This window comes from Lepisosteus platostomus, chromosome 27 (genome assembly GCF_059453375.1).
Source record: "Lepisosteus platostomus isolate fLepPlt1 chromosome 27, fLepPlt1.hap1, whole genome shotgun sequence".
Classification (NCBI taxonomy): domain Eukaryota; kingdom Metazoa; phylum Chordata; class Actinopteri; order Semionotiformes; family Lepisosteidae; genus Lepisosteus; species Lepisosteus platostomus.
Window position 1 is genome coordinate 475,713 of NC_142637.1, and position 18,242 is coordinate 493,954.

Below are 18,242 nucleotides of genomic sequence, written 5' to 3' on the forward strand. Positions count from 1 at the left end.
CCTCAATCAGTCACACAAACGTTATCTTTAAGGCCTATTTTAAAGGCCCTTATTAAGTTTGTTAGAGTGTCCTGTAATTTCACAATTCATATTTTTAATGTGCCTTAAACCTGTAGCTCAATAAACTCTTTATCACAACTCAAAGCTCATTCTCAACCGATCCATTTTACATCTCATTAATGTTATTTAGTAAATGTATACTACTATGTTGAACAGAGCTTGTTTTTTTAAAGATTTCAAGAACCTTGCAAATTAAATGTATCATTTTATAAAGTCATATCTTAACAATGTCAACAAAAGGCTCAATGACCAGTGTTTTAAACATTCTCTAACAGAACCTCCTGTGGCCAGAAACCCAAATTTACTTGCTCGGCTTTACCTGGGTTCCATCACAACAGCGGGAGCACAAATCCACTTAAATGTGAGCATCCACAAGCACTTCACTCGTGAGTGCCTCACCAGTGACAGAACATACCTTCTTGAAACTGAATTGAGTTAAACCACTTTTTAAACTTTTAATTGTTTTTTAAATTGGATATATAGCTTAATGTCTTGAAACTCAAATGAAACAGATAACGAGATATAACTCCATTAAAACAGATAATTTTGGAGATGCTTCTCTGAAAAGACAAAATACTAAATAAAGCAAAATCTTGTAGATTGGCTCTAGTGCCCTTGTTCAAATTGACCAGCAGGCATCTGCACTTTCACACTTTCATTGAGGTAGATCAGTGTTGTTTTCATAGGCATCATCATGGGAAGTACTCTGACGTTTTGTTTTCTGCTCCAGCTGAATTACTCTGGGGAATCAGATTATTTTAATTAAACTGTTTGCTTGATTGCCTATTTACAAAGAATATTTTTTCAAGCTCTCAAGCAATGGCTAGATCCAACATGCTGTCCCAGGAACAGATTTCTGGAACCAAGAAAACCAGATGCATGAAGAATCAAGGATTTTCTTATTAAGGGAGTGTCTGACAGACAAACGTCCAGCACAGTCTGTAGGTCCTAGACAGGTTAACTGTCAAGAGCTGTTTATATATCCCACAGGGAAATTATTTATTTTGCCAGCTGTGGGCATGGTGAAGAAGTCTGATTGCAATGTTTTTGGACACCACATACTTGTACTTAAATGTGTAAATATAAGGACATATATAAATATAAACACTTGGCATATAAAACAACAAGCCTCATGAATGAGAAGCACAACTGCAGTAAAACAACAGAAGGCAAGATCTGGACGACCCCGACTGAGAAACACTAATGTACTTCAGTATGGCAAAGAATCTCAAAGATGAACGAAACTCCAGTTGAACCTGTTGCAGTACACAGGATTGAGTGAGTGAGGTCAGAGCTAAAGAAGGATCCAGACACCTTTCTGTGGCATCCCAAAACAGCTGGACCCAGGAACATGGCTGTCAGTTTAATTTCTCCTCCAGGTAAAGGGTGGAAAGGAAATGATCACGAAAGGTCTGACTGTGACTGGTGCCCGTCACCAGAGTTAGAGTTGGTCACTCACCTGCCCCCTTTGTCACCACCAGTTTCGGTTTGCTACGGGCGCCGTCCCCTTTCGTGGTGTAGGCTGCCACAGTGATGGAGTAAGTGGTGTCGGGTTGAAGCCCAGCAATGATCATTTCCTTTTGAGACAACAAAGACCACTGTCACTGGAGAACTTGGCCCTTTCCCACTAATTGGGTCAGCTGTGACCTTATTTCCATCACTACAGTAATGAACCATGATTTGATGGGACATCTTTCCTACAGCAGGTTGACTCAAAGAGAACATAGTTGAAAAAATATTCAATAATTGGAGTGACTGATAAACCAGTTCAGAATATCTGCCACAGTTACAGCAATAGTTACTCTTAAGGATAATACATAATCTGTTTATTTATCTCTCTGTGCATGCATACTGAGGGGGGACATAAATTAAGGCATAATGCTGAAAAAAGTGTCCTATATTTCCAGTGCTTAATTTTGTCAAATGGCATTCCTTTATAATAGTATCGACTGGCCGATTCTGTTCCCCAGTTAGAAACACTTCAGCTCTGCCAGTGGGGAAACATGGCAGCGCCTTCCACTCAACTTCTCAGCTGCCGAATGTTCTGTCTCATCAAACGCTCAAGCACAGTTTACAGGTGATGCCAATCATTCAGCCCTGAGCTCGTTTAATGAGCATTTCAGGCCTGCAGTTAACCAACTGATATGCCTGTATAAGACTGTGCATTTATTCAGCCAACGGGTGAACCCATCAATATTCATATAAACAAAATGTATGTTTGAGATGTATGTAGAGTACAATTACAAGGGGTAACAACATTAAGCAATTATGTCTAATAAGGATTGAAAACCACCCCACACCCAGAAGGCAATTAATAAAGTATGTTTTGTGAAATTGGGAGCCAAAGACACAAGGAATGCTAAATGCCTGTTAAAATGAGGCATGTTATTGTTGTATTGTTCTTAAATAAACACTGAAAATGAAGAACACTGCAAAAAATGTCAGGAATCAAGCAATTCCTTTCACTTACAACATGCTTGAATCCCAATTCTAAAGAAAAGTCAAGAGATACTATTACCTAGTCCTGTTTTTACTTTAAATGGGTAGAGGAAAAACATACAGGGAATATCAATGAATGCAACAGTTAGAAAACAGGTAAAAAATGGGATTCCGTTTTCTGGCAGGGATTTTGTTACAGACATACTCTCTGGCTAAAAATACATTACATTACATTGGAAGAAAACAAATCAAAAACAGACAATCACCACACTGATATACTGGAAACACAAAAGTACCACAAAGTCCTATGTGAAAGTGACCCATGGATATTGCATCCTATAATAAATGTTCTTTTCCATAATTTATTTCAGCGCTCAATTGCTGTTTATGGCATTTGCAGTTAACAGAGTGTAGAAAAGAATACAAATAAGAGGAAGTATTTTCTTCAATGTTGTGTGAACACCTCTGAACTTCTGTCACCACCCCTCATCCCTAGAACACATTGATCTTGCAATTGCATTGATCTTGTAATCTTGCAATTGTCCCACAGTTCATCTTACACTGTTCTCCAATTGCAAAGGTGGAGTTCAAGGTCCTTGAAATCATTGCAACACAAATAATGTGAGAGTTTCACAGCAGTGCATGGTATTTAAACCCATTTCATTAATAGGTAAAAAGTGCATGAAGTACTCTCTGTAAACTAATGGCATGTTAACTAACTTAGTTTGGTCTTTTGTAGTGGCTTTGCAGACTGACATGGTTAAAATGTGTTCACATGCAAAACAGAACTTAGTTTACAAAAGCACTACAGAGATCAATTAATGAAAAAACTGCCAGTGCTTTCCTGCAACACGATATTAAGACTCAAAACTAAAAAAAAAGACTCAAAACTAGGAAATGTAAATGGGAAAAGCAATAAAAAGAGAAAAAAAAGATTGTCTAGAAATTCATGTTCCAATTAAAACAAACAAAGAACAATTTGTACCTAAGCTGATTTCAATAATAATGAAGAGAACAGAAGAGAACAGAATGAAACACATTTTGCATTGATTTTGGACTGGATTGCATTATATTGCTACATAAATATCATATTGAGTATTGAACTTTTTACCTAATTTCCCTAAACAAAAACAAGAGCAGGGGATACAGTATCCATGTTCACCACAGTAAGACCACACCCAGCACACGATACTTACATATTCAGCTGTATCATCGGTTTCCCACTAACCCAAAAGGGAGAGTGGGTGAAGCAAAAACAGGAAAGAGAGGAGAGAGTGAATATGAGAATTACCAGGAGTGGTGATCTGTGACCACAGGGTCCTGAGGTCAGGCACAGGTAAGCCAAAAATAAAAAAAACAAGGAATGGGAATTTGACAAAATCCCATGTTAGGAAAGATGTGAATATGAAACGGTTAGAGGTTTTGGATATTTAATTTTTATATGTAAAGGAATGTATTGCTCTGTTGGCTATTAGCAAAAAATTAAGCAATAAAACAACATGAAAACATATGAAACTGTTGTTTAACACCCATTTGTCTTGAGCAAACTAGTTGTTTTCAGGTCGAATTCAAGGCATCTTGGAGGCATCAACAAGACACCGTTTGTCCTGGAGGAAATCCATAGCCGGCCCAGGGGCTGCTCTCCTCTGAAAGGGACCCCAATCCACTGAAGGACCACAGAGGAAGGGGAGGTTTAGAAATTTCCAATGAAACCTTCCCTGTTGGCATTCCCGGAGATGGGAGAAAGCTGGAACACCCAAAAACAGCTAATGCAAACGCACGGGGAACATGCAAACTCCACCCTGATGTGTGCTCAAGGATGAAATCAAGCAGGAGCGGGGATGCCCCTTCTGGCAGGATAAGATTGCTGCCTTTACTGTGCTCAACCCACTGCTCCTAGACAAGTCCTCCTCCCTTCGCCTACCTGGGCATCTGCCAGCATGACATCCTTGATGAGGGGCAGTCCTCGAGATTCACCGTTCTCCACCCGCACGTAGTGCACCTGGTACCCCCGGATCTGTCCGTGCTGGCGCCCCGGCTGCAGCGAGCGCCACGTGACCTTCAGGGCAGTCGAATTGATCACCTCCACCTCCACCTTGCGAGGGGGAGCTCCCGGCACTGCGGACGTAAACAGCCTTTCAGACTCCAGAGCACAGGCTGGGTTAAACACGTTCACCACAGTCCCAGGCAAATCAGAAGGACTCCAATTGAGATCTCGAATGGCAATCAGCTACACATTTCTTAAAAGAAACTAAACTATTTTAAATGGATAATAGATCCCAACAACTACAAAAAGTAATGCAGTAATTAGAAGAAGAATGTTCTTATTATTTTTTTAATGAGGCTATTAACATGCTGACACCTAGTCATGTATTAAAAAAATATGCTAATCTCATTACAGAACTAGTCAGGTTAATTGCTACCCAATTTTAACTGTTTACCACTATATAGCATTTAAATTCAGCTTTCCTCATTTAAACCTGCTGTAAAATTTCCATGGAGCCAAGAAGCTCAGATGGCAAGGGTGTCTAGCTCCTGACTGGAAGGTCCCAGGCAGACTGCTCCTAGGTACACTCAGGCTGCTTTAAAGATGAGTACTGGGGGTTAATCCTTCTGGGGGTAATGGCCGGCTGGAGTGTGATGCTGACCACGTCACCTCCACCTCCAGTGTCAGATGGTTGAGAAAATGCTGGCCCTTGCACCCCATGGACTTTTATGGCCTAAAAAGGACCTACCTACAGTATAAAAGTTCCTTAAATTGATACACAGCCCTGGGTTACTATTATACAGTACATACAGACCAGGGCCCCTCTCAGTTATACTGTGCTTAAGACAAGTGGACTGTGCCAAGTGCCCCTTAGACTCCACACAGCAAGTTCATATAGTTGAGATCCAGTATTACCTATACTGTATGTCTCATGAAACAGGGGAACACTTAATGAAACTCTTGAGAGCGCCACGTGCTTACTGCTATTCATGAGAACAGAACATCACAATAGAAGGAATTTTTCATTTTGTTCAGCTTTAGTGGTTTTGATTTTATTTTGAAACTACAGAAATAAATGGCACTTCTTTACTTTAAAAAAAAAAAAATTCTTTCATTTGTACTGCAAAGACAAAAAGCACTATTGCTTTTATGGGTTTTCTACTAAAGCACCTTAAAGGTGGTTCTCCTGGAAATAAGAGTTTAATATGCAGTTTTTTTAAGGCTTTGAATTATGGGACCTGATACAGCAAATCCCTTTTTATTAAATGCTAAAATGATATATTTTTCCTGTTGTGATCTGAGGTGGCTTTCATTTAATAATGAACCTACAGATACACAAAACAGCCAATCTATCGATAGTTGCCACCGTAAACTAAGAAGCTCCCCAACCTCTGGTCTGCCTGATAGCAGTCCTCATGGCAACTGAATCCTCAAGTTGTTTCAGTTAGTTCGAACTCATTAAAAGAATGTTCTGCCTCAAACTGCCTGGCTATTATAGGACCAGATTGCTCCTTCAGAAGCAGATACCCACATCCTATATTTCAATATTGAAAAATAAAAGAGCAGCATTAGAAATGTCCTGGACAAACTTTATTTTAAGAGTGCTCGAAAGAAATGAAACCGATGAATGTCCTATTTGTGCTGCAAGCAAAAGAGTTTCTCTTAAGCTTCAAAAGATTTTCAAAAGACCTCAATGCAGACAATTTAAAGGACTGTTACAAAAAGGCCTTTATTAACTTTATATGTTTGACACTGGGATATACCATCTGGCCAGACAAACACTGTAAAAAAAAACAGTTTATGACCTTCACTAAAAGTGAACATAACGAGATGCAGAACATAATGTTATGAGATGTAAAGATCTGTATATTGAATTTTCTATTCTCTTAGGTTGCCTAGCACAACGTGCAGTTTTCAAAGATAAGAATGGCAGTTTATGCTTTTTTTGGGCGTTGGCACTTACAGATGTCTAAAAATACACCTGATAGCACACACCACGTCATCTGCCTACTCGTATCTGTGGAAGGAGGCGGCTCGAGTTCAGTACCGTCTTCGTCTGTCCGGATGGTGACGGGCTCGCTCTCCGGGCCGGGCCCCACGGAGGTGTAGGCCACCACAGAGACCCGGTACTGCGTCCACTTCTCCAGCCCTTCCAGCAGAACTTGACTGGTCGAGGGGGGGATGTCGGTCACTTCCTTGGGGTTGCTGTCCTCTCCTCCCACAGCCTGGTAACGCACGCTATACCCCGCAAGGGCGCCATTCTGGCTGTCCGCTGGGGGCGGGCGCCAACTTACCAGTATGGTGGTGGAGCTGGAGCTGGAGCACTTAATGTCTTGAGGGGGGGCGGAGGGCTCTGGTCAGGAGGGAGGAAAATTGGGTGGGAGGGTGAAAAAAACAAAAAACAAAAAAAGATGGGAGAGATAAAGAAAATGATAAAAAAAACTAAAGGAAAAAAATACCAAAAAACTGGAGTCTGACTTAGGACAAATGAAAAAAAATGAAAGGGGACAATAAATTAATAATAATAATAATAATAATAATAATAATAATAATAATTGGAGCCCATATAACTGGGTTTATAAATTATACAGGTAATAGTTTATGGGGGTTGTGAAATTTTACTGTGACAGAAAGAAACATCCATTGCCCCGAGAGGAGGAACTAATATAAACAGAGAAGTGTATCTGAAAACATCAACACTGAGTGATCAACACTCAGTCCCTGTCTGCAGGGTCCTAGAGAAAGAGGCAGAAGCCACACTGTCTTTAAATCAATTATCCACTGGGTAGCAGGCACACTGTCCCTAGCGTACGTCATCAGCTGCCCTCCATCCTCATCTATGGCTTCAGAGGACTTCACAGGAACGTCCTGACAGGAATTCAGACAGTCCATTTATTTCAGACTTTCCTTTTCTCACTTCTCCTTTAATTCATATATCTTCTACGGAACCCATCATGTCCAGTGACTGTTTGTATGGCCCCACTGCACTTTTTCACTCTGTTCTTACAGCACACTCATTGCCTGCTTCTTCTTTGCCATTTGCTCAACACTCACAGATCCCTCCTTTGTGTTTGTTGTCAAACAGAGCCGCTCTTTACATAATTCTACCTCAGGTAATGACAGCAGTCCCACCTGTGGTCTGAGCTTGAGCATTAATGCCAGCTTCATAGTGTCAACAACAGAAGCTTAATTTGTCTGTGTCTTCTATCTTAAAGCCTTGGACCAAGCTTACTTTCTCAAACACTCAATGTTTCTCCTGGTCACATTCAGCTTCTGCAATAACAGGTGTCCTAACCGTGGCAACAAGGTCAGGCGTCCTACTTGACGTGATGACGTCAATTTGCTCTATACTCGAATAAAGTCCCTTTCACACGCAGCAGGTTAATTTTGGCGTACTGCTCTTTTAATGCTTATAAAGGTTCACTAGTGTCCCTCTGCAAACACTCTGATTTTACATAGTATGAAATGAGTGAATCTCTGGACCTGATTTAATGGTTTATTTGAATTAATCATTGTTATTCACTATATTAATAACAACAAATTGCCTTTTTATTTTGATATTATAAACTTTAAGGTAATTTATGTAAAGGTTTAAGTTGTTTAATCATTAAGGTTGAACTTGTTGCCCTTTTGTACATTCATCAAACTTTATATTATTATTATTATTATTATTATTATTATTATTATTATTATTTTCTAATAATGAATTCAAATAAAAGATAAAATAAATTCAGGACTCCAGTGAAAAGTAAAGTAAATTAAACTTTAACATCAGCAACAACACAAAATCATAGACATTCATTGGAAAAAAAAATGAAACAAACTGGGAATTTGGCACATTAATTTCATTGCAACTGAAATAAACTGAAGGAAAGAAAATGTTAAGTAAATAATAGGAAATGAATAACAATAATAATTAAAAAAAATAAAATAAACACAAACAATTTCTGCATTTATACGTACCTGGCTTTCTTCAAATACTAACTAATGACTTTCTTACCAGAAGCTACCAAACGCAAAGATGCATTTGGCTTTTTTTTTAACCCTTTCCCTCTCGGGCCTGTGTACTGTACTCCTGAGAACTACAGTAAGCCAATCTGTCCCGCAGCTACTTTTGGAAATTAGAGATTCTTACCCAAAAATCTTGGTTAAGAAAGCTAATTGAATGTTTCCATTTTTATTTTATTCCAGCTGTTTAGAGGGAGAGGGTTGAAAATGCTTTTGTCCAGAGTGTCCACAAGCCAGTGATTATGGGCTGTTCTAATGGTAGGTGAAAAATCTACTGCTAGCACAGCATAGACCGACTGTTCAGAGACAAGGTCTGCAGGCCTCTATGTGTATGAAAGTGAGCAGGAATACATAACTTGCTTGTTTGAAACAGATAAAACTAAACTAATGCACCTCACTCTAGAGGTTTCTTCAATATTAGGAAAGGAAAACCCGCTTTAAATACAAGGTTTTTAATGACCAATTCTAAGGTGACTACGAATTTTTCATTTTAACCCGCACTATTTCATAAGGTTTTTGGGTTTTTCATTTTTTAAAGACATTAATGAAAAAGGATATAAAATACAATTAGTTATTTTGTATTCTGTAGTTATTAGTTATTCTGTAGTTATTTTATAATGTTCAGGTTTTAATTCTTGAGGTGCTTGGACAAAAAAAAGTGAACGAAAAATGCCTGCTGAAATAAATGACGATGCCTTTATTAAGACATACGACAGCAGCAACTATAGCACGGAAGAAGAATATCTGAAATAAAATGTCTCATTTTTTTATTGATTTATTTTATTACTTACAAATCCATGAGTGACCTTTCACTTTGTCAACAGCTGTACGTCTTGTTCTACCCCCATTTCTCTCTAAAGGACAGTTTGCAACACTAACAAATAACACAGCCGTCCACCAGCCCTGTCACCTATTCACGGGCATAACTTCAATTCAGGAAACCACTCTTTAAGGTCAACGCTTATTATTTAGTTTTGGGCGGATCTGGATCTCCAGAAATTGAAAATGGTTCGGATTTGTTTGCCAGATTATCTATGATTTAAAAACATTCTATTGCTAGAAATGTATAGAAAAAATCTAAATGTTTTTTTATTGAGAATTTGGATGTTTGAATTTTTTTGGAACAAAAAGACACTCCTGGAAATGCAGACTGCAGCGACACAGGCATGGAAATAACATTCAACTGGGCAGCATCTGAGCTGCAAGGGGCAATATAGGGAATTTCAGTGCCTTTTGCATTGATTTGAGCCCCCAGTTGCACAGTGTGCAACAAAGTCTGATGAAGGACAGGCCCCCATGCACTTCATTAGAAGCAGACAAAATGACTTAAAATGCTGTGACATTGAATTCTAATCTGTTAATTATTTTTACACAATGGTTAAACCTGCCCAAATTTTCCCCTGCTACATCTGTCATCTATTGCAGATGACCCCCAAGCACTGCGACAATCAAGCTCCTCTGTACACTGCTTGTGGACACCCCTAGACCTTGACTACACATAAACTGAATCAACCTTTACTCATTCAATAACATGGTACAGCCTTTCAGAGTCTGGAGATGCAGCTGCTATGCAGGATCATTGCTGTCCACAAATGCAGAACAGAAATGTTAATCTTCCCTTTGTGTAGAACTGAGAATTTAGCTACCACAGGCATTAACCTCTAGCACAACAGCAACTAGTGTGCCAATGAGGAGGAAACACTGGGCCAGTCAGGCCGAGGAGCTAAGGCACATTTACAAAACAAACGACATGATTTGAGTAGGAACTGAGGAACTGTTAGTTAAGGGGGGATGAAATTGAAGGGGTGAACAAAAGGTTATTCCATTATCCCAAAAAAATTGAAATAAAGAGCCATTTCTCCCAAACTAAAAGCTGCCTGGAATTGACCAAAAAGTGGATATTATTTATTCTCGCCCTCAGTGGGCATAATGGCCTGCATAAATAGCTGCCTCCCATCGCATTTGACTTCACATAAAAAATCTTGAACCCTTATAACCGTTTTTGAAAGAACACAAATTTTCCATTCGCAATACAGTCCACACTGCTCATTGAGTAGGTAATACTGTTATAGACTTACAGCAGCACGAGTTGGTTTATTCTTTCTTTTGGTTGTACATTTTTAATGGTCTTTCACAGATAAAATATTATGGTTTAAATGTATCTGACTGTCTTGGAAAAGGAAGGTTAGCCTGTCAGCGAATGCTTTGCCCTTATTATAGATGGTACAAGCCCGTTGTGTGCTGAGCAGGTCTACAGTGCTCCAGTGAGGGGTGTGTTCATATTTAAGAGGGCTGTACACTAGAGTATCAAGCACAGGAATTGAACTTGCAGTATAACTGCCAGAAGGCAGAGAACAGGCATGACAGATTTATAACTTCAGTTAGAAAAGGGAGCAACGAAAATATTTTTTTAAGAACAATTTTTACTTTACATTGTCATGGTCCATTTTGCACTATGAAGCTGTATTAGTTTTATATCAGGGGAGCTTACATTTTGTACTCTCTGGTTCTTTGAGAGAAAATAATTTCTGATATGTGATACTGCATTCTTCTTGAATATTTGCAGTTTCTTACACTGCCAGAACATTTAGCGGTCATAGGCCTCAGGCACAGGAAAACCACTGGGGTGAAGTTAAGCATGTTTGTATTCATGATACAGTGCCAGCCACTTCATTCATGTAGACTCCTATAAGGCACTCTCCACCAGTGATGTGAAACCATTTTAAGTAGGGAAGAGTAGCACCATTTGCAGAATACAATGTTCACTAAAGATTTATTCTGACTCTACCAGTGATTTGTGTTAGTATAAACGTTAACCTAATCCCTTACTATTGTGTTCTGTGTGGCTCTTTCATTGTGTTATTACTGCAGTTGACAATGATGTCACTTGGTAAAATGCTTAAAAATGGTTCTGGCTATGTAAAGGTAAATACAATTTAAAAAGTTGATTTGATTTATGCAACACTGATAATTATTTCCCAATTTGAAATTGTGTCTTCTGTTGACTGATATAATTTTTTATTTACACAGACTCATCTTTGTTTTTTCTGAGTTGGCCTAGCTTACACAAATTTGACTTCTGAATGGTAAAGGTAGTGTTCTCAGAACAACAGATTAGGAAGACACGCCACACCATCGGACAGCACACATTTTTGTTCAATCATTATGAATTTTTATCAAATTCTGTCAAACACACCACTTCAACGTTATTCAGTGGATGAATTATTTTTTTCAAGGATTTAATCACACATTTAAACAGAGTAAAAGCAAATGAGATACTCCAATTCCTAAATAATTATTTTTCTCTTTGTTCACAGGGTATAATTATGAGAAACAGAAAATAATGAAACACGCTCTCTGCAGTTTAATCACCAATATAGCTGACTTGCCAAAGGCTGCCTGTTGACTGCATGTTATTAAAAGCTTAAAGCAGGTGGACTGGATGTGCGAAACCGCTTGAGAACAGCCAACACTTACCTTGAAGGTATCAATAAGACATTTTTTATGACTGTCCAAGCCTGAATGACCTTCCTGACCTCTTTAATAAGAAAAAACGAGCACAATTTTAACCCCTGCAGGAGGCCAGACTCTTGAGCCATATCACAAAAATGCAGTTTCCCAGGAAAGATTCATCCGTAGCTATTAATTTGGAGAATTTGCTATCTGAAGGCTTTCAGACAAAGCCACTTGCCCTTCCTGAAAGAAAGGCTGGAAGTGATAGTGTGGTGTGATAGGAAAGAGTGATGAAAAAAGAATTGTCCGTTCTGTTATTTTCATAAAAAATATTGTAACTACTGGAAATATATACACCTACAATATGGAGAAATTCTCAAATTACTGCTTCTAAAGGAAAAAAAAATACTCATTACTACTATGCGTAATACAAATACATATTACTATGTGTTCTAAGAGGATATGGTAGGTGCAGTCTATACAAACCGGTACAATGTACCACAATGTATCAGTGTTCCACATTCATACAGTATGTACGCAAATGTGGTTATAATAATAACACATACATAGAAAAAATAAGTTGTGATGATTACACTTTTAAAAAAACATCAAGCTGAATGCGTAGTAATTCCAGGTTAAACAAACACTGTGCAAATATGCCTTGATAATTGAGTACTATACATTTTACTGTTAAAACACATCTTTGCTACAGTATATGCACAGTTTCTTAGCATAGCTCTGTTCACAAGCATGAAGCTACAACAGATTTTTCCTTGACCTTAGGCAGATAATCTGGATCTTTAAAGTTGTCTGTGTTGCCTTTCAAACTTTCAAAATCACCCCACACTATCAAAAAAGGCATAATAAAGAATGGGCTGAAGGATCTGAGTCTGTCATTTCAAGCAGGGGGCTAAAAAAGTCCCCATGTATACTTACTGTTACCTTTAGTTTAATGGATTTTGTTTCACAATATTTTGCTTAGTGCTGTGCTGACTGTCACATAAGAACCAACCGACAGCAAAGACCACAAGCTGTTCCTCATGTGACGTGAGCCGTACGCGCTCCAAAAAACAAAGAACAAAAGTAAAAAGCTAGGTGACGTCAAGCCATTCCATGGAGAGTAGTTTCAAACAGAGAAGAGTGAGAAAGAGAGAAAGAGACGGAGGAAAGTGTATCCGATCCAATCCATGTGTCTGTGCCTACTTCCATTCTGAATCAATGCAACACAGAAATAAAGGCACCATGACACGTATATACATACATAGACATACAAAGAAACGCCAGATGATGGATGGACACACAACATAGGTCATGCCTAGGCTGCCAGTAACCAGGGATGCAGTGCATATTTACCTAGAGCTCCCAATTAAAAAGTTGTGCCTTGTTGGAGTGACACATGCAGCTGAACCATTTGACAGTTTTACATCTGCTACAAGCTAGTAATGGTGAAGACTGGGGTCGACAGTGTTTTCCCCATCGGGCTGGTAGAAACAGGAATGTGTTAAAGAGGCCTCCCACTACCATGACTTCCCTCTTGCATTCACATTCAATAGGAAACATGTGAGCACTCCCCAGAAGGAAAACGCCAACACCTGGCCCTCAGGAAGGGCGGAACGAATGAAGATGTCTTCCTCGGACTTTGATAGGAGAGTGTTCTTTTTCCTACTTATGCCAACTGCAATGGCACATGAATGATACCCCCTGAACATCCTTCCCTCTCAACTGTTCTGTAATTCAAGTACAATTACTTGGAAATTGGAAGAACTGACCTGCACCACTGTGCCTAAAGGATATCACTCATGCAGGAAAGAAACAAACGTTGAAAGCTTATTCTACATATAGACACACATAGTACAGACCTCCACCGCCTCCAGCAATATTAATTTTTGTTTGTTGAACCATACAGATTTTACAGTGGTATACTGTATATTCTAAGTTTGTGTTATTTTCCTTCAGTTCAGGAAGTGGCAGTTCAGATTCCTTGTGAATGAACTAAAGGCAACTGGAAAGGCAACTAAATAAACTACATGATTGAAAGGGTGACTTCAAAAACAGAAGCAAATACACCATGCCATTATAAATATTTCCAATTTTCCAGCACTTTTTGATTAAGGGAGTACAGTATATTTTGCAAAATGTAATTTTATAATACGTTTCTAACGTATAGGCAAAATTGAAGGAATGACCAAATGGCCTTCATAAATAACGGGGAATAACATTGACCTGCCTCCTACTTGACAAGAGTTCAGCATTCCTTTGGCAAGACGGTTGTTAGCATTATCCAACTCATTGCAAGGTTTCAAAAGGTGTGTTAAGGCAGTGAGGTGGTCAGTGCTTGGCTCAGGGGGGGTCATTCTGTAGGCACTGGCCATGGGAAGAAAGAGCTTGTTGGCATTTTCCTTCACCAGAGGCATCTAAACAAAGCTGCCCTTCTCGTTACAGGAAGAAGGTCTACCTTCCTACCACCCCTACACAGGTAAGTGCTTCAGAAAGTCATGGAAGTCTAGAGCAATGAAATTTGTGGGTTTCAGTAACAAGAAAAAGTGCACTTGCTGTGAAAAAAAGAAAAAAAATCACTGCTCTTGTCTGGAATCAACCTCTTCACATAAGCACATTTGTTTTTGGTAGGATATAACACACAGAAACACGTAACTCAAAGAAAAACAACCAAAGGAATACAAGAAACGTTGGTTGAGGCATCCACAGCCAGTGAAATCTTCCCTTAAAATGGAGGCACATTATTATAATCCATTAAACTAAACACAATGGTCAGACATTTGATTACTATTTGTTACTATGGCTAAACCTTTTCTTTGGAAAAAAAAAAATGAACATCGCCAGCCATCACCTTATCATTTTCAACCTGACAGTGATCAAGAGGCAAAATTAATATTCAGTTCAGTTTAAGATGAGGGTTCAAATCAACACACCTTCAGTCCAAGACAAGAGATGTTGGGATGCATACATTTTTGGTCAATGGATGTAGAAAAGATGGCTGACAACATAATTTTAAACACTAAATTAGATTTTTCCTATGATATATTCCTGAACAGCTGCCTATAGTGAAATAAGCATTATTTCCAGGAAGGAAAAGTAATTTCTATACTGAATATTAAAAGTACTTTTCTGTGGACCACATTAACTTGATATTTTTCCTAAGGCATGACATTTTGGCAGTGTCCAATAAGCACAATTCAAACACTATGGGGGAAAAAAAGCATTTTCTTCAGCTATTTTCTGGCCATGAGCTGAGAACCTCCCTTGCTTCAGTAAAAGAAAAAAAAGTTAAGATTTATCGTTTTAATTTCCTGACTTGGAGTTACATGTGCCCTTTGAGTCAAAACGAACAGCATATTTTGGTATGAATGCATTCTAGGTGTGTATCCCAACATCACCTCTCTCAGGCATCTTTGAAGCGAAAAGAGAAAGTAGAAAAAAAAGGGGTAACGTACTGGCCTGGGACGTTTTCTGTGATATCTCGTTGGTGAAGGCGCCGATCCCCTTGTCGGAGATGGCTGCCAGTGAGAAGAAGTACTCAGTGTTGGCTCGCAGGCCTTCTACAGTATAAGAAGAAGTGGGGCCAAATGTTTTGACGACCTGTTCAGAAAGGAAAACATAATGCTGCAATATTATAGTAAAACCCCCTCTATCACCCCCCAAATAAATAAAAAAACATCCATTAGAGAGCAAAGATAGGGCAGCACACACCTTTTTAATGTAAGAGGCTAATCCAGGTAAAACAAAATCCTATTCTACAGCACTCCTCTCATACTGCACACAGACAGGGATCAACTGCTTTATATGATCATTTCACACCGTTGCTTCAATAAGAGTGAGTGCCAAGTACTGAAGCAGTACTTATTTTAGCATTGCCTTCTCAATGCTTTCAATCTGATTCTTCCTTGAAGGTGATTTAAAAATATTAGGTGGGTGAATGAACTGCGTTCAGACAGGGAGAACTCAGCACTACAGTGTTGCAATGATAAGAATCTCTTTGAAATCAGTAAATTCACTTGGATGTGCTTTTGCACGCTACGAACCACCAGGATTCTATAAGAAGGAGTAAATACTTAAGTTGCGAGTAATGTATGTATATTAAATTAGTGTACCAAATGAAAGGTTTCACCAAATATTTTTGTCTGCACAAAGGTTCTGTGGGTTATTACTGTAATTAAATTGCTTATTATACTGAAATTCAATGAAATTCAATGTTTCCTTCAAGAAATGGCTGGATGAATTAACCACTAACTACCTTACAGAATAGATGTTCAGAAAGGCCTTCTATCACTTGCCATCTTACTACGTAAAACCAAAGATTAAGTAAAAGACAATAGAAGACATTTTATTCTCAATGCAGATGTACTACAGTATATATAGTAATACCTTGATATTTACAAATTTACCTTATTGGTTTTGAGTCTCCGGGTGGAATTTTCTGTCTACCATTTCAAACTACATTATCATAGCAATAGAGGTAAGAATTATGCCAGATACAGTACTCATTTAAAAATTATCCATACATTATTATTTCCAAAATATATTGTGCTTTTCTTCACTCCAATGTCATGTTTTACTTTACTATAGGTGAATAAAATGCAACAGAGACTTTAATACAGTATGTTGAATCATGACAGTTCCCCTAATCCTGTGTTTCCCATAAGGTCTGATGTTTACCAAGCGTGAATTTTTCTACCGTGGAAAAATGTAAACCTTGCAGTTGACAAGGGATTACTATAATTTTAAAAGAACTGACAGAGAAATGCAAGAAAATGAGAAGCAGATATTGGAGCAGAGCACCATTGTCCTTTGATGTCTAGAGCCACAAAGACATCAAAAGGAAAAGTAAAACTGCTTTACCTCGGTTCCAAACTTGCCCTCTTTGTAGTGCAGCTCATAGGTGATGATCCCTTCCTTATCATAGGCTGGCTCCCAGGTCAGCTCAATGCTATTGGCAGAAACTGCTCCTACTTGGAATTTAGCTGGCTGTCCCGGCACTTGTATAAAGCATCAAAAAATAAAAAGTTCCATGTTAATCATGAAAGTATCCTAATGTATGCTAGGCTCATATAGCTGCACAGTTAAAACTTCAAATTAGCTGCACCAGCAGAATACTGATAATTGTTGTAAAAATGCTGAATTTATTTGTATTTTGCTTCATCCTGTTGCTTTTTAACAGCAACAAACCCATTTGGATACTCTGAAAAGCTTATCAAATAAAAATCTTCTGTAGTCCACACAGACAAAGATTTCCGCCTCATACACAAAACTATACAAATATAAAGCATACACGCATGTACTGTATAAGTGTATGCACACATAAGTACATACATGTATATCTTCATGTAATTATATAGAAATACAAGATTCTTTTTTCTTTTTTCCACCCAGGATTGTACTTCTCCCCTGTATGATTGCCTGTGCTCCTTATTTCCTGAGTCGCACGAACACCCCCCCTTTGGCAGCGGGAGAAGGCCGCTGCTGCTCTCACCTCCCTGCAGGACCTTCACGTGAATGGGGTCGGAGAACGGGCCGTCTCCCACAGAGGTGAAAGCCAGCACCCGGATCGTGTACGTCTCGGAGGGCACCAGGCTCTGCACGGTGGTGATGACGCTGTCCTGCACGTTGTGTATCTGCCAGAGGCTCATGGGCTTGGAGGGGTCCATGGTGTAATACACGCGGTACCCTTTGATCTGCCCATTAGGCTCCTCGGGCTCGTCCCACCTCACCATCATGGTGTTTGGACTAATGATGCGGGCCTGGATGTTGCGTGGGGGGCTGGCAGGGGCCTGTTCTCCTGTGCGGGCCTCCACAGGTTCGCTGGGGGGACCCTGACCGATGGTGTTGACAGCAGACACTCGGATCTCGTACTCGGTGTTCGGGCTAAGCCCTCCGATGCTGTAGCGGGTGGTGGTGATGCCATCTACGGTCTCAAACTTGCTGTCCACCTGCTTGCCGCGGTACTGGATGATGTAGTATGAGACAGGGTCAGGGTTGCCTGAATCCCAGGTGATGGTGATACTGGTTGCTGTGGTTTCGGTCACAATAGGAGTCCCTGGAGGCTTAGGCAGTGCTGGGGTGAAAGAAGAACATAGAAAATGACATCATCCCCAAAAGGGATTCACACATGGCAAGAACAAGCCCGATCTGGAACTGCGACTCTTCCTGAGCTCAATTCCTTTTCATTTTCCTGTAGTACAGCCTTAGGAAGAAACAACTGTTTAAAAACTCTTTTCTATAACACTGGATTTAGATTGGCTGATACATGTTCAGAATGTGCCTTCTTTCTAAAGAAACA

At 39.3% G+C, this 18,242-nt stretch overlaps 1 protein-coding gene across 8 annotated transcripts in view; it reads right to left on the reverse strand.

The window, feature by feature from the left end:
* ptprsa (protein tyrosine phosphatase receptor type Sa) overlaps positions 1-18,242 on the reverse strand; it is a 314,111-nt gene that overhangs the window by 75,242 nt on the left and 220,627 nt on the right. For 5 of the 8 annotated variants that reach the window (XM_088622185.1, XM_088622187.1, XM_088622190.1 and 2 more), the window contains 7 exons: positions 17,436-18,017; positions 16,805-16,941; positions 15,400-15,544; positions 6,534-6,839; positions 4,424-4,617; positions 3,696-3,722; positions 1,520-1,637 (listed from right to left, as the gene is read on the reverse strand). In XM_088622185.1, coding sequence (XP_088478311.1) covers positions 1,520-1,637; positions 3,696-3,722; positions 4,424-4,617; positions 6,534-6,839; positions 15,400-15,544; positions 16,805-16,941; positions 17,436-18,017 — 1,509 coding nt within the window. The remainder of the gene's footprint in view (positions 1-1,519; positions 1,638-3,695; positions 3,723-4,423; positions 4,618-6,533; positions 6,840-15,399; positions 15,545-16,804; positions 16,942-17,435; positions 18,018-18,242) is intronic. The other 3 variants (XM_088622191.1, XM_088622189.1, XM_088622192.1) reach the window with 2 other exon arrangements.